The sequence below is a fragment of the Falco biarmicus genome, chromosome 15 (assembly GCF_023638135.1).
Source record: "Falco biarmicus isolate bFalBia1 chromosome 15, bFalBia1.pri, whole genome shotgun sequence".
In the NCBI taxonomy this organism is placed as follows: domain Eukaryota; kingdom Metazoa; phylum Chordata; class Aves; order Falconiformes; family Falconidae; genus Falco; species Falco biarmicus.
Genome location: NC_079302.1, coordinates 2693859 through 2714945, shown reverse-complemented (window position 1 = coordinate 2714945; position 21087 = coordinate 2693859). Strand labels below are relative to the sequence as shown.

The 21087-nt window shown below is 65.9% G+C and overlaps 1 protein-coding gene across 5 annotated transcripts in view; it reads right to left on the bottom strand.

Annotated features, from left to right (window-relative positions):
- Positions 1–21087, bottom strand: part of PIEZO1 (piezo type mechanosensitive ion channel component 1) — a 24657-nt gene extending 3570 nt beyond the window's left edge. The window contains exons 1-39 of one of the 5 annotated variants that reach the window (XM_056360733.1): positions 20802–21087; positions 13977–14072; positions 12643–12765; positions 12222–12264; positions 11967–12129; positions 10834–10972; positions 10460–10673; positions 10071–10236; positions 9790–9882; positions 9606–9690; positions 9430–9521; positions 9083–9343; positions 8898–9009; positions 8567–8745; positions 8342–8490; positions 7965–8144; positions 7801–7889; positions 7149–7306; positions 6898–7074; positions 6648–6773; positions 6346–6546; positions 6061–6265; positions 5829–5933; positions 5173–5326; positions 4353–4596; positions 4100–4196; positions 3824–3992; positions 3654–3743; positions 3426–3514; positions 3154–3225; positions 2587–2690; positions 2420–2513; positions 2014–2094; positions 1711–1883; positions 1506–1627; positions 1246–1410; positions 909–1167; positions 645–833; positions 88–382 (exon numbers count right to left, since the gene is read on the bottom strand). In XM_056360733.1, coding sequence (XP_056216708.1) covers positions 88–382; positions 645–833; positions 909–1167; positions 1246–1410; positions 1506–1627; positions 1711–1883; positions 2014–2094; positions 2420–2513; positions 2587–2690; positions 3154–3225; positions 3426–3514; positions 3654–3743; positions 3824–3992; positions 4100–4196; positions 4353–4596; positions 5173–5326; positions 5829–5933; positions 6061–6265; positions 6346–6546; positions 6648–6773; positions 6898–7074; positions 7149–7306; positions 7801–7889; positions 7965–8144; positions 8342–8490; positions 8567–8745; positions 8898–9009; positions 9083–9343; positions 9430–9521; positions 9606–9690; positions 9790–9882; positions 10071–10236; positions 10460–10673; positions 10834–10972; positions 11967–12129; positions 12222–12264; positions 12643–12765; positions 13977–14072; positions 20802–20865 — 5617 coding nt within the window. In that variant the 5' untranslated portion in view covers positions 20866–21087. Of the gene's footprint in view, positions 1–87; positions 383–644; positions 834–908; positions 1168–1245; positions 1411–1505; positions 1628–1710; positions 1884–2013; positions 2095–2419; positions 2514–2586; positions 2691–3153; positions 3226–3425; positions 3515–3653; positions 3744–3823; positions 3993–4099; positions 4197–4352; positions 4597–5172; positions 5327–5828; positions 5934–6060; positions 6266–6345; positions 6547–6647; positions 6774–6897; positions 7075–7148; positions 7307–7800; positions 7890–7964; positions 8145–8341; positions 8491–8566; positions 8746–8897; positions 9010–9082; positions 9344–9429; positions 9522–9605; positions 9691–9789; positions 9883–10070; positions 10237–10459; positions 10674–10833; positions 10973–11966; positions 12130–12221; positions 12265–12642; positions 12766–13976; positions 14073–18423; positions 18512–20801 lie in introns of those variants that run through there. The other 4 variants (XM_056360734.1, XM_056360736.1, XM_056360735.1 and 1 more) reach the window with 4 other exon arrangements.

Sequence of the window (21087 nt, the reverse complement as noted above, 5' to 3'; positions counted from 1 at the left end):
ATCCTGCGTGGCCCCAGCACCCCTCTGCCCTGGGGGACACCAGCCTTGTCCCTTGCCGGGGTGTGAGGGGTGAGAGCTGGTGCTCACCTTCCTCCGGAGCTGCCTCTGGCTGCTTCTTCCCCTGCCGCCTCTTCCTCCTGAAGCGGAGCTGCGTGGCCCCAGCCTCCTCTGCCTGCCCCACGGCATCGCCCTCCAACTCCGGCCCCGCGGCTGCACCCAGTGTCCCTGGCTCTGCCAGCGCCTCCATCCCTTCCTTGTCCACTGCGGGCGGCGGGGATGCTGCTTCCTCCCGCCTCTCCTCCTCTTCCTCATCCTCTACCCGCTCCGCCTCTGCCTTCTTCTTGGGGAAGGGGTCCTCCTCGTGGTCCCACAACCCATAGGACTGAGGAGGGCCGTGGTCAGGGGGACGGGGCTCCTGATGTCCCCCATCCCCATGCACCGCATCCCCCCATCCCGCAGCATCAGCTCCCATTGCATCCCAGGGACCCAACCAGCAATGGGTGCCTGGGGTGGAAACCAAGGCAGAGCCACCAAGCACCCACTGGGTGCTCTCCAGAGCACCCATCACCCCCAGGAGCACGTCCAGCTCCCAGGGGCGCCCACCCAGGCAATGCCCACAGTGGTGCCCGTGCCCCAGGGCTCACCAGCAGCAGGGAGCGATGGAAGAAGAGCGCCAGGAGCTGGATGAGGTCATACTTGATGTACCGGTCAGTCTTCTCCAAGCCCAGGATGCGGGGTGGGAAGAAGGGCTTGCCCTCGTTGCGCACCAGCATGGCGTAGCCATTCCAGGGGAAGAACCCAAACTGGAAGAGGTATTTCACCACCACCATCACCTGCGGAGAAGTTGGGATCAGTGGCAGCTGGGGGGCCGGGTGGCATCACCCCCTCCTCAGGCACCCACTGCCCACCTCAGTGAAGATGATGGCGGTCATCCAGAAGCGCTTGCTGGGCCGGGGTATGGAGAGCATGGCCCAGAGGAAGACGAGGATGGGCAGGAAGAGCGAGATGACGGAGGCAGTCACCATGTTGTTGAGGATGATGATGAAGTAGCAGAGCAGCTCGGAGTGGGCAGCCACGCAGCGGTACCCGGCCAGCAGCAGCTTCAGGAACCGGTTGTGGGATTGATAAAACCGCTCCGACTCCTCCAGCTCGGGGAAGTACAGCCGCCTGCAAGGTGTGGGGAGGGGGGTGAGCCAGCCCCACTGCCCCCAGCCCCGCCAGCCCCACATCCCCACAGCCCCGTACCTGCTCAGGAGGAGCTCACTGGCTGTCCGGCTGCGGTTCTGGGGAAGGGCCAGGAGCTCCCGAGACCCTGCCACATCCTCCTGGGACCCCCAGGGTGTCACCTGCTCCTGGCTGCCAGTGGGAAGCAGGCATCCCACTGGGGTGGGGGTAGCTCCTCGGTGCCTGCTGGGGACGGCACAGGGACAGGGGTGAGCTCCCTGCCACCAGCCCCTGCCTGTGGCGCTGCTGGCTGCCCCCCTGGGGGGTATCTATGCACCTGCCTGGAAGCGATGCTGTTCTGGGGGTCTGTACCCCCAGTCCCCTGTGGGCTTGGCTCCTCTGGGGGCTCCTCCGGCGGCAGCAGGTAGAGCTCATCCAGGACCCCGCGGTGCACATCCTCTCCCTGCAGCGGGCAGGTGGTCAGTGCCACCGTGGGGCTGCCACCCCCTCTGCCCTGCCGTGCCCCTGTGTCCCCCCCCGGCTCACCCTGGCCAGCCGCTGTGTGAGGACGTATCTCTCGAGGCGCAGGACAGTGGACATGTCAGCGTGCTCCCGGGTGCAGGCGTCCAGCCACTGGGTCAGCCCGTCCACCATGGCCCGGCACAGCACCCACAGGAACCGCAGGGTGTTCAGCACGCGCTGCACCACGTTGCCCCGCTCTGCCAGGGCAAGAAGAGAGAGGCGGGGTGTGTGTGTGTGTGTGTGTGTGTGTGTGTGTGTGTGTGTCACTTCATGCCTGCTCAGACCACCCCAGCATCCCCCTGTGCTGCAATCCTGCTGCCCACCTACCTGAGCCTTCCTCCTCCTCTTCCTCCTGGCCTTCAGCCTCTTCGGGTGCCTGCAACTCTTCCTCTCTCGCTCCGCTGTCCTCTGCACGGGTCAGATTCCCCCAGAAAGGGGTAGCACCAGCTCAGCAGAGGATGGACATCATTTCTGGCCCCCACTGGGGCTCTCCTGCTCATCACCCCGTGTGTCCCCTCTCAGCTTCAAAACCAGCATGGGCACCAAAGGAGAGCTGCATGGCTTGTGCCCAAACCCACTGCAGCCATCAGAGAGTCCACACACATGCCAGGAACCCCACTGAGTCAATGCCCCGTTACAGGATGCTGACTGCTGCCAGGGAAAACAGCGGGCACGAGACAGGGCGGTGTCCCCCCGCGGACCCCAGCCCCATTTTGGGGTGAGCCAGACCCACCTGCAGCGACCTCGGTACCGGGTGGCTCTGGCTGCTGCTGCTCCTGCTGCCGCAGTGCCGTCCTGGTGTTGGTCACCCAGGCCTGGTAGGCGAGCTGGCAGGGAGAGGGGGGCTGTGAGTGCCACCGCCAGCGCCCCCAGGCCCCCCAGCCCTGCAGCCATGCTCACCTGGAAGGCACTCTGCCTGCCCGGCCGTGGCTCCTCTGGCACCACCGCCTCCTCCTCCTCCTCACTGTCCGACTCGAAGAGGAAGTATTCCCCTGAATGCAGCACTGCCAGGGTGGCACGGGGTGTCATGGCATGGCCGGCGCCATGGCACAGGGCATCACGGCATGGCTGGCGCCCAGGCCGGCCCTGCTGCCATCTCCCCAGGGCGCCCTGCCTGGCACGGCGCTGCTGGCACAGTGCCGAGGACACCCGGGGGGATCCTCACCATCAGGGTGAATAACCCAACTCCCACGTCACCAAAGCGGGGTCCCTCCGGCATCCGTGACAAGCGATGCTGGTAACCCCAACCCCAGCCCAGCACCCCCAGTCCAACGCCCCGTTAGTGCTGGGAAGTGGAGAAGCCCTGGTTAGTGCCCTGCGGGCCGAGCACGGGGACAGGGGACATGCAGGGTGTCATCTTGCCAAAAGCACCATCATCGCCACCGCTCCCCGTGGGTGTTAGTGGTCCCCAGCGGAGGGACCTTGCCGAGGGGCTGCGCCCCGTTACGCCCCGTGCCGGGGCAGTACCTGCGGCGTGGTCTAACCATGGCCGCCACCACCGCTCCCTCTGCCGGGAAGGGTCCGCCGGGCTGCCGGGCGCTGTGGGACGGCAGATGGGGAGGGGGCTGAGAACGGCTGCACGCGGGGCACCCGCCACAGGGGCGAGCCGGTGGCGCGGGGAGGGGATTCACCGCAGCTCCGTGGGGCTCCACCGGGACAAGTGTTGGCCATGGGTCACAGTCACTCTGCTGTGCCCGGAGAGGGGTTGGGGGGGACGGGAGGGACCCCCCAGCTCTCACCTGGCCTGGCCTCATCCTGCCCCTCGCCACCACTGCCGGGCAGCCGCTCCTGGTGGTACTTCTCCTGCTTGGCTCGGATCCGCTCCATCCTGCCGGGCAGAGGCTGCTGTGGAGCCTGCTCCCCCAAACCCCCTGGGGGCACCCCCAGCCACCCCCCAACACAGGGGTGTCCCAAGGTGCTGGTAGCTGCAGAGAGGGTTCCCAGGTACCCCCCCAAAACCCACTCACTGCCGTTTCAGCTGGGCCAGCGACTTCTTCTCAGCTTGCCGGTGGGAGTGCATGCTCTTCAGGACACTGGCCTTGAACAGTGCGACGCCCCTGCAGGGACAGCGGGAGGGTGAAGGGGGGCACCCCCACACACCGGCACCCACAGGGACCCTCCAGGACCTCAATCCCACCTGGAAGCCTGCAGGGCAGAGGCTTGGAGGTCCAGCATAACATGTAAGTAGTAGTAGCTGAGGAAGACGCGGCGCTGGAGCAGGAGGAAGAAGAAGCAGATGCTGTCCCAGATGATGCCCGCCTCCTCCACGGGCAGCGAGCAGTCCTGGTCCTTGCCCATCTCCTTGGCTGGCAGGCAGAGGTGCAGGCAGGTCAGGCAGCAGCCCCAACCTGCACCCCCAATCCCACCAGCTCAGGCAGGGCAGCCCCCAGACCCCAACAAGCTGGCAACTCACGGTCATAGTAGCCCTTGACGGTGCAGACCAGGCTGAAGAGCTGGATCACCCAGCAGAAGTTGCTCTGCATCTGTTGCACGAAGACGCAGGAGAGGAGCTGCAGGAAGAGAGGGCAGAGTGATGGGCTAGCTTGGGGACAGCGAGATGGGGACAGTGCTGCCACCCATCCCCTCCCCAGGGGATGCCCAGGGGGTGGGTGGCCCAGAGGAGCAGCCCAGGTGCCATTGCCTAGCCAGGGACTAGCAGTCCTCACCGACAGCATGTTTTTGGAGATGATGACGGTGATGTTGTAGAGGATGAGGCAGTCCCAGAGCACGAGGCGAGCCCGTGCTGGTTTGCGCAGCATGGCAGTGCCGAAGAGGAGGAGGTAGAAGCAGGCCAGCAGGTAGCCAAGGCCAAAGAGGCTGATGCGGGTAGCCCCGGTGATGAAGACCACCACCAGGACAAACCAGAAAAGGTAGCGGAAGACCACCACCTTCGCCATGTCCAGGTATGACCTGTGGGATGGGGTCCTCAGAGCAGGGTCCCCATCTCCTCCCAGCACCTATGCTTGCCACCACGCAGGTTTAGGGTGCAGTGAGATGCTACCCCACACACCAGCCAAACCAGCATGGTCCCAGTCCCCAAATCAGCCCCATCCTGGAGACAAAAAGTGCTTTGTCCCAGTCTGTGGGGTCCCAGTGCCCACAGGGGTCCTGCACCATCACCAGGGGTGTCCTGGACCACCACATCTCCTTCCAACACAGTTTCAGGGTGCTCCTGTCCCAGTCTGGGGGCACCATCCTAGTGGCAGGGGGTCCCGTGCCAGCATCAGGGGGCGGGTTTCCCTGCCCCTAAGGGTTCCCAGCACTGGCTGGCTCCCATCCCCATCCTAGAGGATCCTAACCCAGCAGGTCCTACTGCTTGGGGGTCTCATCCTGTCCACATCCCAAGGGGTGTCATTCTGGGGGCCAGGGGGGGAGGGGGACTCCATCCCCCAAGGAGTCCCACCCCAGGGGAGGTCCCACCCCCACGGCCCCAGGCACCCCAGCCCACCCCAGCCCCAGCAGTGCCATGCAGCGGCGGGTGCCCACCGGCAGTGGATGAAGTTGGGCGTGGGATTGTGGGGGTCCCGGGCCAGGTCGAGCCGGTCGCTGTTCTCGCCAGCTGCACGCAGCCACTCCTCGGTGCGCTCGGCCTTGAACACCCGCAACTGCTGGGCCGCGCACAGCAGCAGCACGAAGTCATCTGCAGGCATAAGGCTCAGCCCGGGAGGGTGGGGCTCTGGTAGGCCACACCCCTTTCCTCCAAAGGGCGTGGCACCCATCAAGCCCCTCCCAAAAGGGTGGGGCATACCAGGCCACTCCCCCAAGGGAGGCGAGCTTGAGTTTTCCCAAAGGGGGCGTGGCCCCTCGGCCCCTCCCCCTCGGATGTATTTAATTTGGGCTTTTCGCAAGGGGGCGTGGCCTCCCCAGGCTCCTCCCTCTCCGAGTTTCATTGATCTTTTCACAAGGGGGCGTGACCTCTCCATGCTCCTCCCCCTCTGGGTTCCTCCCCTCAGACACTTTATTAAGCTTCCCCCAAACGGGATGTGGTCTCCCCAGGCCCCTCCTCCCCAAAGGGGGTGGGGTTTGACCAAACTCCTCCCACCCCTCCTGCCTGCCTGGGACCCCCATGGCCGCGGCTGGAGCAGGGAGCCAGGGCACCCAGTGGGTAGGGGGCGGCTGGGGCTGGGGAGGGGGATACTCACTGATGAGGTTGGTGGATTTGGGGGGCACGAAGAAGTCGGGCAGGTAGAGCCACTTGATGAGCGCCGAGTTAATGGGGAGGGCCCGGCTCCAGCGCCATGGATAGTCTGGGGGGCAGCGGGCACACTGCATGCCAGCCCCCAGCCCCGAGCCAGGGCAGGCAGCCTGCCCGCACACGGACCCCCACTGCACTGACCCGTGCGAAGGCCAGGTGCCCCCAGCCCTGCCCCTTACCCACGCAGAGAGCGGGCGGCATGCCCACGCACAGCAGGTACTGGTAGAGGAGGAAGACGACGAGGAAGAGGCAGTACTTGGGCCAGAGGCGGGCGATGGCCGCCCGCCGGCGCCGTGTCAGGATGACGACCAGCCAGCAGCCGTGCAGGATCACCATGAAGTTCATTCGCTGCCCGATCACATTCACCGTCATCAGGAAGCAGATCTGGGGCGGGGGGGATGCAGAGGCTCAGCCCCGGGGTGCTGGGAGTGGTAGGACCCCACCCCGCAGCACCTGCTCCCCACCTCCAAGCCAAACTTGTAGTAGAAATAGTTGAGGAAGTATTTGGCACAGCTGCCGAGGCCGTGGTCGAGGTGCTCACGGGAGATGTCCTCAAAGATGGTCTCTGTGACGGGGGCCACCAGCTGCTCCTGCTTGCGGTAGTACTCCTGGCGCCGGTACACCACCGCCTCGAACACCAGCAGCAGCAGCACCAGGAGGTGGTTCTGGGGGCAGGGAGGGTGGGGGGGATGCTCAGGACCATGGCATGCCACCGAGCATCCCCCTGACACGGTGCTCTCCACAGATAGGGTGTCCTCATGCCCACCTGGATGTAGCCCAGGTTGGGGTAGCCCTTGCGGATGCCGAACCAGTTGGCAGGGTCCACAGGGCCGCGGTACAGCGTGGAGTTGCCCAGCTCCTCTGGGCTCAGGTTGGTGCCATTTTGCTGGGGCTGCAAAGAGGAGCACCACCAGGCGTCAGCACCCCTCGCCCCTGCCACCAGACCCCCCCTCCAGCCAGGGAACCCACAAGCATCCCAAGAACCAGGCATGCCCCTGGCACGGCCGCCCAGGCACCTGGGTGCAGTTGCTGGAGTACTCGTGGGGGTCGACAATCTTGAGCTGGTAGAGCATCTTGCAGACGATGATGATGCAGGTCCAGACGGTGGAGAGGCAGGAGGCCATGTGGCGGAACCGGCAGTAGGGCATGGCGAAGGCCCACAGCAGCACCAGCAAGAAGTTCATCAGCGATACCTGGGGCAGTGGCCACGTCAGCACCCCAGGGTGCCTGGCTGAGCCCCCCCATGCCGGCATCCCAGGGCTGGTACCTCTTGCAGGGCCACCCAGACAGTGTAAAGAGCCACCAGCTTGAGGATGTGGAGCTCCAGTAGACGCCCCACAAAGACCTGCCCACGGGTCAGCTTGTCCGAGAAGGTCCAGCCCAGCACGATCAGGCGCTCCAGCACCAGCCCCCATTTGGTGGGCGCTGCAGGGACATGGACTGTCACGGACACCCCTGCAGCCACTCTGGCTCAGAGGGTACCCCAACCCATCCCTGTATCCTCCCACCCTTGGAGGACACCCCAATCCATTCCCACAACCTTCCAGCCTTGGAGGACACCCTAATCCATCCCTGTACTCTCCCAGGCCTTTCCTGGATCAGAGGACACCCCAATGCATCCTCAGACCCTCCCAGACCTGGAGGACACCCCAATCCACCATCCCTGCAGCTGTTCCCAGCCCCTTCCTGGCTCAGAGGACACCCCAACCCATACTCATCCCCACCTAGCCTTGGAGGACACCCCAAATTCATCCCTGCACCCATTCCCAGCCCCTTCCTGGCTCAGAGGATGCCCGAACCCATCCCTGTACCCTCCCACACTCGGATGACACCCCAAATCCACCCCTGCCTCCCCTCCAGCCCCTTCCCACCTTGGAGGACACCCCATCCAGCCCTGTCCCCCCATCCCTGACTGGTACCCTGTGACACAGTGCTGGAGTCGCCTGTCTCGGCGCTCTCGGCAGCAGGTGCACCCCGCAGCAGCCGGCTCCCATACAGCTCCTCTGGCCTGTGGGGAGGTGGGCTCAGAGCAGGGACGGGGGGCTCGAGGTGCAGGGGTGGTCACCCTGGCACAGGGCTTTACCTGGGGATGGCGCGGGGTGGCGGAGAGGCAGCGGGGATGTGCTCCAGGTCAGTGATGTGCATGAAGGGGCGGTGGAAGTAATGGAGCTGGAGAATGCAGGCCAGGAGGAAGAAGCCTGGGATGAGGGTGCTGGAGAAGAGCTCGGAGACGCTGAACTGCTCCAGGCCCAGGTCGCCCAGCCTGGACAGGGACAGGAGGGTTAATGTGAGGCCACATCCAGCCCATCCTGCATGGGCATTCAGCCACCACACTGGAGCTCAACCCCCACTCCCCCTGTGCCTCAGTTTCCCCATTCGCAACGCATCCCTTGGCCACGTCCTGGTGCCACCCTGGGGCTGGCAGCAGCAGGGACCCCCCGGCGGGTTGGGGACACTCACTGCTCATTGGTGAGGCCTGTCAGGTTTCTCCAGTACATGGGGAAGTCCTCGAACTGGAAGGTGTAGACAGCGATGAGCACCAGCATGGTGTATGCCACCACCAGCCACCAAAAGCCCTTCAGCACCTTGCGCCACAGGCTGTAGTACACCTGCGGGGACAGGGACATCAGCGGGGCCGCGCCAGCGACGGGGATGGGGACAGGGAGGGGTGCCCAGCCCCCCTACCTGGAAGAGGGTGAGGCAGAGGAGAAAGAGAAACATGTAGACGATCTTGTAGACAACGAGGCGCCCGGCGAAGCTCACCACGATGAACATGCCAGCACAGACACAGATCCAGTATTTGGCGTAGAAATCCCGCACCAGGTCCCCCAGTGCCTTCAGCACGTCCTGCTGCCGGCTGGGCTCTGCCAGGCAGGGAAGGGGCTGCAGGCAGTCGGGCGGGGGGCACATGTGTCCCCCCCACACCCAGTAGCTGCCTCTCTCCGGGCGCTTGCACCCTGGGGACGTTCAGCCTGGCACAGGGTCCCTCTGAGTGGGTGACACTGGGAGCCCTCACCTGTGTCCGAGATGGTCACCTCCAGGAGCGGGGTGGCTGGGCACCTCCTCGTTAGCAGCTTCTCCTTAACGAACTGCCGCAGCAGCAGCCAGAAGGTGAGGGTGAGCAGGAGCTGTGGGGACAGGCGGTGAGCAGGGACAGCTGGGTGCTGGCAGGGACGGGGACAGGGACAGCACCGGGCTTACCTTAGCCCCCAGGTCCAAGCAGGGATATTTGGGGCGCACCAGCCCCAGCTGCTCAAGGCTCATGAAGCCGACACGGGTGGGCAGCTCGGGGGCCAGGTCCATGCACCAGACGTACTGCAGGCTGCAGAGAGCGATGCCGTAGAGGAGGAGGAAGGGCGAGCAGAGCATGGCGAAGTGATGCCGGCTGCGCACCGTCCAGATGAGGCATGCCCAGAGCAGCAGCACGAAGGTCAGCCAGCTGTGGTAGGTGATGCTCCACACCTGCAGGCAGGTGGGATGTGGCTGCTCGCCCGGGCTCAGGCTGGGAGGTGGCCCTTCCGTGCCCATCCCCCTCCCCAGCCCCTTACCATCATGGCGATGAGGGCGCAGACATAACTCTGGTTCATGATGACGTGGCCCAGGGTGTGCAGGGGCAGCCGCTCCGTTGGACGCCTCCTGCCTGGCCACGGGGAAGGGGACCGTGAGCCACCCCCTGGGCCATGGGCAGGGCTTGGGCAGGGGGAGGTGGTGAGGACGGGCTTACCCGGCTGTGGCAAGTTGCCCATGACGTGGACAGTGCAGTTCTCAGTGTCGCTGCCCGGCTTCCCGGTGCTGGAGGACAGCATGGGCTGGGGGGGCAGAAAGGGCTCAGAGCCCACCCTGGCACCCCCAGAGCACCCCATACCTGTTCCCCCATCACCGGGGGGGCACATCCCTCCCAAACCCACCTTGGTGTCTTCAGCTATGCCATCGGAGTTCTTGGGCCAGCTCTCCAGCTCCACCAACTCCCTCGCTGGTGGCTGTGCTGGCGCCACGGTTCTCTGCAAGGGGCAGGAGCCAGCTCAGGGCACACCGCTGCAGCTGCCGGGGGGGGAGGCCTGCTGCAGGCACCCCCCTGACCCCCACCTCCCCTCCACCAGGCACCCCCGGTGCCAGGGCTGCGGCAGTCAGAGCAGCAGGGTGCACTGGGCATCAGCAAGGGGTCCGGCTGTGCCCTGCAGCCCCTCACCCTAGCGTCCAGCCGGCGCAGCTTCACCAGGGTGGCCATGGTGTAGTAGAGCAGGAGCAGGATGCCGGGGTTGGCGTAGACGGGCCAGGGGTGGCCAGTGTTGAGCACCAGGGCGTTGGGCCGGGAGCAGTTGAGGTACAGGACGATGTCCTTGAAGCCGAACACCCTGCAGGGATGGAGCAGCTGGCATTACCCCTGCAACCGGGACCCCCATCATGAGCCAAGGTCCCGTCCCGGTGCTGGCACCGCACATGGCTTCACTGGGTAGCCTCTGAGCACCCTCCCCGCTGCAGCTGGCAGTGGGATGGGAGCCAAGCAAGGCATCGGGCTGGCCACTCCACCAGGGTGGCACAGGGACCCACGGCACGGCTCCCTCCCCAGGGACTCACCGTGCCCAGATGGTGGGGGGCGGGAAGACCCCCTGGACGAAGGGTGACTGGTAGGCATAGAGACAGACAAGGTGGCCGGCAGCGTAGACGGCGACAAGGATGCAGAGGGTGTTGAAGGCAAGGCGGCTGGCGGGGAGGTGGCAAGCCCACCACGTGCACAGCCCCACGAAGAGCAGATAGTAGACGCTGGAGGAGGCGGAAGGCAGGGTGATCCCTGGGGAGCAGCACCCACAGGCAGTCAGTGCACAGCCGAGCATCCTCCGGCCACGCAGCCCCCAGCCCAGCATCCTGCCCTGGGCCAAGCATTGCCTCTGGCAGTATGGTCACCAAGACACCCCCCAGCGCATCGAATACCCCCCACGTCCCATACCCACCAGCCAAGGCCAGCAGCAGGATGGCCAGGCCCTTCCCAGCCACCCAGAGCAGCCAGTGAGCTGTCACCCGCAGCCTGGTGCTCAGCGGCGTGTTCGTGTCAGCCGTGCCACCGTGCCGCTCCACGTCCTCCTCTTCCCCCTGCCAGGTGAGGAGAGCGTGGCGTGAGCCCCATGGCCTGACCCTGGGCAGCCCACCAGCTCCAGGCTGCTCCAGGCCATGCCTCAGTTTTCCCACTTGAGGGAGAGCATGGGTGGACAGCCGGGGCATCCTGCCCGGTGCTGTGCGGGCGCGCAGCCCGGCACCGGGCCGTGTTTATCTCATTAGCCGCTTGGAAAGCACCTCCGAAAGGCGGCTGTTTTTCTTGGCGCCGGCACCCAGGTTCCCAGCACTGAGCTCTTCTCCAGGCTGCCTCCCGCGCTGGCCCCGCGCTCACGGCAAAGGCGTTCGCATCGGCCGGCACTCCGGTTACAGCCCAGCCGCAGCCGAGCGCCCGCCACGACAGCCCAGACCAGTGCCAAGCACCCCAAAACGGGGCTGAGCCCCGAGAGGTGTCTGCTGAGCTTGGGGGTGCCATCAGCTTGGGGTTGCGTCTGCCCGGGTGATGCCAGTGCCGTGAGCCCAGCACCCCGGTGCCCTGCTGGCACGGCACGGCACCCAGCCCTGCACCCTGTGGGCGAGCTCCAGCTGGGTGCCAGCAGCCCCCCCCAACCGCCCTTCCCGAGCCCAGGGGTTTCGGTGTGGCAGTGCCAGCTGGAGCCTGGGGGTGCCCACACCACGCTCCCCTCACCGGGGGCAGCCCCACATCAACCGGTGCTGTGGGGCCGGGCTGTTTGCTGGGATCCCTACGGCAACGTGGGAGCAAACATGGGCACTGCTCACGGCAGAGTCACCCCAACCCACAGGAGGTGCCGTGGTGATGGCCCAGCCCCTCCACCACCGCCTGCTCAGCCAGGCGGCCAAAACTGCCCCAGCCCAGGTCCCCAGCCACCGGGGACACCTCTCTGACAAGCCCCGATGTGCCAGGCTGCCCTCCCCAGGGAGCAGACCCCCCGCCATGCCCCAGGGAGGCTGGAGGGGCTTGGTGGGACGCTCTGGGTGGGATGCTGCCGATGGCGCCTGGGCTGGCTCTCACCTGCTCAAGGGGCTCCAGGGACTCGGGTCTCCGGCCACGGGCGGCAGCACCTGCCTTGGGGACCAGGCGGCGGCACAGACACAGGCAGAGGGACGAGACCAGCAGGATGCCGACGTCGGGTGCCACGAGACGCACCGAGTTGGGGATGTCGCTCAAGTCCAGCCTGCAGCAGGGAACACGGGGCAGGGAAGGGCTTGGGGGTGCCCCCCACCCACCACTGCCAGCCCCCACCCCACACTGCTGCGGTGCCCTTACCTGGTGACCCCGATGTGGCGGGCAAGGACCTCCCAGGTGCTGCCTGTGGGGAAGCAGGGAGGCACTGGGTTTGGCAGACCCCACGTGGGCAGGCTCCGAGCCCACCCAGAGCAGGGGGCTTCCCCATAGGGAGAACGTCCCACCTCATGGGGGCCCTGGATGGGGTCTGCGCCCAGTGCAGCGGCTGCTAAGTGGGCACCCTGGCACAGCACAGCATGCACCAGCGCTGGGATCCCGCAGAGCCCCAGTGGCCCCCCAGCACCCAGCAGGATGGGATCCCCGCACCTGCATGTCACTTGCTTGGGGGTCCAGCCCCAGGGCACTACAGTGAGTGGGTGAAGCCTGGGGGAGCAGAGGTGTGGGAGGGCGAGGGCAGGCACGGGCACCCCTGCGGCAGCCTGCCCTGGTGCCCTGTACTCACAGCTGGGCCCCAGCAGCTGATCCAGGACGGGCAGCATGTACAGGCATATCTGGAAAACGAAGTGGGCGAGGAGGAAGAGGATGCTGGTGCCCAGCAGAGCTTTGAGGAGGCAGCTGGTGTGACCTGTGAGACACGGGCAACCCATTACCTATCGACCAAGGTGGCCCTGGGGAGAACGAGCATCCCCAGCGGGGACCTAGCACCCTTGGGAAGAGCTGGGAAGGGGTGCACTGAAACTGTGCCCAGAGATGCGAGGGGTCTTCCCCAGGGACAGGGTCCCACCAGGACTTTGCACGTCTCACCATGCACCCAGCACAGCCTAAGAGCATCCTTTCTACTGCATTACTGGGGAAACCGAGACACAGGGCAATGCAGGGAGCCAGAGCCCCAGCACCACACTCCCTCCCGTCGCCCCTGCAGCACCTTCCAACCCAGCTGGCATCAGGCGCTTCCCTGGTCCCACCGTATGGGGACTGGCATCGGGACACAGCTCACAGCCCCATCCCGATCCCTGGTGGAATGTCCTGCAGGGGGACTGTGGGTGGCTGCTAAGGGGTCCCCCACACCGTGAGCTCCGTCAGATCTTCCACCAGCTGCAGCTGTGCCCCCATCCCACCCGGCTCCCTGGGCCATGCGCCCATTTTCCCAGCCATGGGACAGGCAGCGAGCCCACCACAGCTGCACACCGGCCGGGGGGTGGCCCTGGGCCAAAAAATTTCCCTCCACTTGTTTTTTCCTGTAAATCCGCATGAAGGCTCTCAGCAGCACCCGGGCTGCGGGGCCGTGCGAGCCCATGAAATATTCAGAGGGCAAAGCTTTTAGCTGCAGCCATGCCAGGCGCTGCTGGCTTGTGCTACAGCACGGCTCAGCGTGGCACTGAGGGCAGAGAGACAGCGGGGGCTATGACACCCCCTGCCCCGCACAGGGGCATGTCCCATGCACCCGCTGCCGGGGACATGCTCCCATGCACCCACCACGGGCGACGCATCCCCCGTGCCCCCCACACACGTGCCCGGGCAGGGTGGGGGGGCTGCTTGTGGTCCATCCCTGCCCACCTGGCAGGCACAGCCTGGCCCTGAGGTTTCTGGTTAATGAGGCTGGGGCTCAAAACTGGCCGTTTTGGAGCAGGAGGCCTATTAATAGCCACACTGGGCTATAATTAACAGAGCAACACTGCCACGCGGAGCCACGCTGCTCAGCCGGGGGGAAACCGCAGGGGAAGGAGGGCAGGTACCCACTGCAGCATGGCTGGCAGCCCCCGCGCTGCCCACCTCCCCCAGGCAGAGCTGCCCACCCTGCTGCCCACCCCCTGCACCCCAGGCTGAGCCCCTTACCTCTGGCAGAGTGCTGGGTGGGCCCCGAGAACCAGGGCAGGAGCAGCAGGAAGAGCAGGTACACCAGGGAGAGGACGTTGAAGCGGAAGAGGCAGGCTGTGGGCACAGGTACGGGCAGCATCAGCACCAGGGATGCAGCACCGGGAGGGTGCTGCACCCCACTAGGCTCCTGGCTACATTCCCTCCCACCCTGGGGATCCCCAAAACAAGAGGCACCCCAAAATGATGGGTAGTCCTGGATGGGGGCTCAAGCCCCCCATAAGACACCGGTGGGAGGAGGGACACAGGCAGGAGCCTGGGCTGGGTCAGTCCCAGTGACCCACACAGGGAGGGGACACACTGCCAGACATGTGGGGTGACAGGGGGACGAGAGCCATGAGCAGAACCTGCTGCATTTGCACATCACTCCTGCAAGCCCACGCCACGGTTCGCAGGGAGCCTCGCAGCTGGGCTGGGACCCCCACCCACGGCCACCCCGGGGCTGGCACAGCCCCTCACCTGCACCCAGCCCCGGCACAGGCACGCCACCAGCTCACCACCTTCCCTCTCGCTTATTTTTAGACCTAAATTACAGCTTGTTTGCAGGCGGGAAACCGTATGAGGAGCTGGGAAGGGAGCTGGGATGAGCCAGCACCCGGTGGAGCTGCCACCAGCGGGGACAGAGACCGAAGGCTGGGACATCCCAGGGCAGCTGCCGCCGTGCCTGGGGACGCACGGGACGTGGCGTTCCCATCGGCTGCATGCACACGCCAGGCGAGCGGTGACAGACACCACCACATGGAGCAGTTCGAGCTGGGACCAGCCACGGGACAGACCTGTGGCTGCCCAGCCATGAGGCCACGGTGATGGGCACGGCCACTTCGAGGCACCCGCCGGCCCAGCGGAGAGGAAGGGAGTCACGGGGAGGGGGGCTGTGCACCGCAGCAGCTTCGCTTTCAACTGAGCCCCTGTCCCAGGGTGTCCCCCCATCCTCTCCCCTGCAAACCAGAGGAATCTTTCCCAGTGTCACCCCCCAGCAGGCTGGCAGGACCTCACTTTGGGTATCCCTCCAGGGTGGGGGACCCCACTCTGGGTAGGTGACATTCCCCCGGAGCAGCCCAGGGAGGGGACAGCCCCAGTGTTGGGGACCTCAGCTTTGTGTAGCCAGGGGACCTGCTCCCCTTGGCACCCCACTTGGGAATAGGGAGAGGCAGTGGGGGCCGAGAGGGCAGCCCCCGGCCCCATGGGGCTGGGGGGCCGAGGCGAGGGGCAGGCCAAGCGCCAGGAGACGTGCTCAGCACCACCAGCCCGGCACAGCCCTTCCTGTGTTTACAAGGCTTCAATGGGACGGCACATCCTGGGGCAAGGGACAACGCAGTGGAGGGGGACACTGCGCCGCCCCCCATGAGCAGCCCAGCACCCCAGGGTGTCCCTGGAGGGTGCGGGGCTGACGGGAGAGGAGGCACCTGGAACGCACCCAGCAGCCCAGGCCACATCCCACGTGGCACCTGTCGGGGCTAAAGCTGGTCCCACACCAGGGTCCCCAGCTGGCTCCCCGCCCCGGGCAGCGCAGGCAGCCCCCACACACGAGGGGGGGGGGGCAACAGGGTGCCCAGGGTGGGGGGACTGGGACCACCATCCCACCAGCCGCCCTTCCGCGGTGACCCCAGGACGTGTCACCTCCCCACTGCCGAGGGTTGCTGGCTACATTTCGGCAAACCATGATCTCATGGAGCAAATATTCTCCTTCCCGCCAGCGGTGACGGGGCTGAGAGGAGCCTTCCCAGCACGGGGGCGAGCCACTGCTCTGGCTTTTGTGGGAGCCAACCAGCCCCCCGGCAGCCACTGGCACCCTCCACCCCAGCACCGACCCCACCGCTGCACCAGGGCAGCATCCTTTGGGTGAACCAGCCATGGCTACCCTGTGGGTGCTGGTGGCACGGAGGGGACTGGCTGTACCAGAGCTCCACCAGCATCGCCCACCTGGGGTCTGCCCAAGAGCTGCGAGGAGGACAGGAATCACGGCCACTGCGGGGAGACCCACCAGCATCGCTGGGCACACACACGCTGCAGGGAGCACCCGTGCCCAAAGCAACAGTGTGACCCATGTATTTTATGCCACTGGCACTTGGGACTGGGGACGTCACTCCGGGGCAGGGGCCAGCACAAAGCAGGCACCTCGGTGGCAGTGTCCTGGGGTCACCTGTGGCACCAGGAAGGGCTGGCAGCAGCTGCCTGCAAATGCAGGGCACCCCACTGCGCCCTGGGGCTGAAAACCAGCACCCATGGGACCCCTTGGCTGATGGTTCCCCCTCTGCTCCAGCTCGAGGCATCACCAGGAAAGCTCCCGGCAGGGTGGCCAGTGCTTGCCAGCTTCAACCAGCTTTTAAGGGATAACGAAGGAAAAAAAAAAAAAAAAACAAACCCAAAAAACCACATTAAAAAGATGCTTATGGTGTGCTGGGCAGGCAACAGCCCACCGGCATGGCGCAGCCCACGATGCCCAGCTTTGCACCCACACCTCCTCGGCAGGGCCGGCTGCACCGGGGCGTGCCGTGGTGCCAGCCTGCGTGGGTGCTCTGTCCTGCACAGTCGGAGGAAACCGGTTCCCCACAGTGCTGACAGCAGGAAAAGTGCCGGGAGAAAAACCAGTTTGGCATGTGGGGAGTGTGATGGTGGGGAGAGCAGCCCCACAGCAAAACCCACCTGCCCGCACCCATCCTCCCGGTGAGGAGCCAGGTGGGTGCAGCACCGTGGCACCCACCGTCCCCCACCCTGCGCAAGCAGCACCCATCACCCACGACACCCCACGGTTTCACCTCTGCCACACACACAGGGCAGGATCTGGCCTGTGCTGAGCATCCCCCTTGCACCCCCAGCAAGGTTACCCTGGACCCTAACCCAGACCCCCCTGCTGAGCCCCGGGAGCAGCCGGATCAGCTCCCACGCTGCCAGGAGTTCACCGCCACCGCGGCCGCTGCTGGCAACCAGAGGCAAGTGAAATATTAACGACGTTAATGTGCCGGGAGGAGGATAAATTGCAGCGCCAGGGAGCTGGGCGAGATGTGTTGGGTTCCCTTCGCAGCAACCCATAATCTCCCCTTGAGGTCCCCCCGTGGGAGGGGATGGAGGCCAGCGGGGACCCGGGGGAGGGCAGGGACCCAGCGGTGAGGTGTGGGCAGCCGGGGAGAGCTGGCATTGGGGTCTCTCCCACCATAATCACACCGGGAAAGAGCAGCTGTGGGAGAGGATTGGGTGCTTGGTTTGCAGGGAGGGGGCTGTGCCAGACCCATCCCGTGCCCAGCCAGCTCCCAGGGACGGACCCATACCCAACAGCAGGGGGGCAGGGGGCTCCCCGGACCCTGCCAGTGATGGGGAGCCCCACACGCCAGCCCCACGGCACCAGCCCGCCTGTGCCCACACATGGCCCATACACCGATTGGCACCCGCGCAGCTGCTGGCTCTGTGGGGACCTGCGGCCGCTCAGGATTAATTAGAAGAGCTCTTTAATTCCCTGCCCGCCCTGCTGCTCTCACACAGGCCCGTTACCTGCTGCTGGAAGTGGGCAGCTCTGCCAGGCTGCTTCCCTGCAGCCCAGTCCTGCCTCCCCCCTAACCGGCCCCAGCTGGGGTCCCAGGGTGACCCAGACAGGCTCCCCAGGGTGGCACTTTGCACCCGGGACCCTGCGCTCTGCATCCACTGGCTGTAAACCAGAGGCAGGCTGACGAACCTCGGCCACAGAGGTTCTCCCCACGCCAAAAATCCGGTCAGCCCCAAAGCAGCCAGCCACTGGGTCGGCAGAGCCAGCCGCCGGCGTGTTCCCAGCCCCGGCTCCTCTTTCCGGGAAGAGGGAGCAGCCCCACTGGTTCACCCGCCATATCCTGTTTTTGTGGAAAGTTAATCCTGCTCCTGCCAGCCCCCAGCCCTGCTCCCCAGGGATGCCGCAGGAGCTGCCCCAGGAGGGCACTGGGCTGGGTGCCAGCGTGTGCCACGGCTGCAGCCTGGGAAACCCCAGCAGCCAGCCAGCGACGGGACAGGGAACACACGGGACAGGGAACCCAGCGGCTGTGGGGCAGCTGCTCGCTGCCACTCCAGTGCCTGGGGACACCCCCTTTCCCAGCACCCACAGCCCGGGAGCTGCAGCCCCTACAGCGGGCACGCACTGGGATGGGGGCCAGCACTGGGATGGCACAGCCCGTGCCAAGGGACTGGAGCAGCCCTCGGGACCTCCAGAGCCATGGGCTCAGCACCAGCATGCCTGTGCCTATCTCCCGCTTGCACACCCGCCTGCGCACCAGGACTCACATCCCCATCACACGCAGACATCCCCAGATCCACCATAATATTCCCATGACAGTGGCTGCCATACAGTAGCGCTAAGGAGTGTCCAAACACAGACACACACATCCCCCTCCTCACCAAGTGGGGACCCACTGCACCCCCAGGGAGCCCCCACAGCATCACCCACCTCAGTGGGGCTTTGCAAAAGGCTCAGTCCTGGGGAGATGGGCACCACTGCCCAGGCAGGCTGCCGGCAGCCGGCCCGGTGCCTCCCATCCCCCTGTGTGCCTGGGGAGGAAACAGCAGTTATTGCTCTTGGAGACAGCGGTGGCTTTTTTTTTTTTTTTAAGTTTTCTTCTTTTTTTTTTTTCCCTCCTCTTTTTTATTTCCCTTCATTTTATAAAAAGCACCTGACCGCAGGAGGCAGCTGGCTGCAGCCCACATGCCTACCAGCACCCAGCTGGGTAGCAGCCCCCTGTGGCACCCAGGACCCCTCAGGGACCCCCTGGCACCCCATCACCTTCTGGCCAGGCAGGGGGGCTCATCCAAGAGGGGCCATGTCCTCACCTCACCTCGAGTCAGGCCTTGCGATTTGGGAGGCACCACAGCCCAGGGAGGGGGGCTGCCACCCTCACCCATCACTTATGCCTGAGCACCAAGGAGCCACCAGAGCTGTAAGCCAGAACCATCACCCAGCCTGGGTGTCTCGGCACAGAGCTGCCTGGTCCCCCCACACATGGGGTGCATGCTGCTGGGAAGGCACAGCAGGCCCCCGTCGGCTCCGTGCACCCCAATATCCCCAGCACGCAGGATGGAGCCGAGACATCTCCCTGCGCAGGGTGGGGATACGTCCCGTGGCACGGCTGGGAGCTGCATTGCAGGGATCCATGCCTGTACCAGCCATGGGAACGGGGGCTGCCCCAAGCAGAGCCATGGGACACACAGCTCCTGCACCTCCACTGGCCTGGAGCTGGCCGGGAGCCGCCAGGAAACATCCTCCGGACGTTTGGGAAGAGCCTAACTGCTGGGGAAGGAAGTGCTGCAGGCGGGTCGTGCTCCGGGGCTCTTCCTCCCCCCCCAGGTGCAGCAGGACGAGCCACATGCCCCTGTGCCTCAGTTTCCCCTCTTGGCGCAGGTGCGAGGCCCCAGGCCCCCGCCGAGTCACCCCCACGGCTATTTGGACAAGCGGCTGGAGCAGAAGGGAGCCGCTCCTCCAGGGCAGCCCCCACCCAAGTGGGGCCCCAAATTTAAACAAGCCACCTACGAGCTCACCGGGGGGGAACGCCAACGCCACCAGCATCACCGGCAGCGGAAGACGGCACATCCCCAGCACAACATCCCAAACCGGAGCAGGGCAAGTATGCCAGCAAGCCTGGCACAATTTGGAGCCAAATCGGCAAAATTGGGGCAAACGGGCCCCATGCGCGAGGCCGCGCCCAGAGGCCACGTGTCGCCCCGTGCACCCACGGGATGCACCCAGCAGCTCCCGCGCCCCGGAGCGGCGGTGTCACCCCACCGGCTGGGAGGCCTTGTGCAAGCAGCACCCGGCCACCTTCCCTTCCCAGCCCCGCTCGTAGGCAGGGTTATAATTAACCTCCTCACATCCTGCGCGATGCACTGAGTCACTCCTCGAGCAAACCAGAGCAAATAAAGAAGCTTTTTCAACAGTCACCAACTTCCCCTGCCAGCGAGGCTCACCCCGTGCCGGTGGCATGGCCAGCACCATGCACCCCAAAATGCAGCCGGGACAGGGGCTGCTTGACTGGACACTGCTCTGGTTGGGCGCACACCCCTTCTCCGGGTGACGCTAGCCCAAAAGCCGTGCCACCACGCACGGGTCCTGCGAGCCCAGCGGCAGCCAGACCCTGCCTGTGCCCGGGCACAAGGAACCCGTTGAACAATCCTGTTTATGGAGACGGGTTTTTTTCCTTTGCGTCTATAGGTAAACGGGGAGTCCCCGAACAGGCTCCCCTGAGCAACCGGGGTTCAAAGAGCTGATTCTTGTTCGGCGCGTCCCAGGACACGGGTATTTTCCAGGCCGGTAGCCAGAGGGTTGCCTTGGTGGGTGGCGCATCTGCCTTCAAAGGCCAGCGTTGCTTAAAGCGGGCAGGGAGCAGCCTGGGAGCCACGGCCCTGCAGAGGCTCTGCAGCCCGGCTGGGTGCCCCCGCTCCCGGCGGCGGCGTGGTACCCGGGCACGGGCCGCGATAGGTGCCAGCCACCCCCCGAGCATCGCCCATCCCCGCTGCCCCAGCGCCCTCCACACGCCCACCCTGAAACGGGCAGAGTGGCGAGCGGGGCGACAAACCGGGACGGTTCTGGCCCTCAGCGGCCCCCGGGTGCCCGGTGCTGGGGGTGCCCGCACCCGGCCCGCAGGCGCCGCAGCGCTCCCCGGGAGCGGGCTCGGTCCCGCGTGGGGCTGGAGGAAGGGGGGGCCGCCACAGCCGCGCGTCCCGCCCGCCTCCCTCGGGTGGAAAGCACCGCGACCCGGCTCACGCGTGGAGGGGGAACACCGCACGCACCCCAAAGCCCTCCCGAAGCCCCCGGGCCGGTGCGGCCGCACTCACCGGCGAGCAGGGCGAGCGGCAGCAGCAGCCAGTACAGCCCCGCGCACAGCGCCCGCCGCTCCATCCCTTCAGGCGGCGGGGGGGGGCCGGCCCATGCCCCGCCGAGCCCCGCCGAGCCGAGCCGTTCCGCCCCGCCGGGGCTGGGCAGGCCCCGCTGGCCGGTCCCGCAGCGCAGCGAAGGGACGCGCTTTCCCCCACCCCGCTCCCGCCGCCTTTATAAGCGGCGCCGCCCGCCCCCCTCGGCGGGCTGGCTCGGCACGGCTCTGCCCGGCACGGCTCGGCTGCG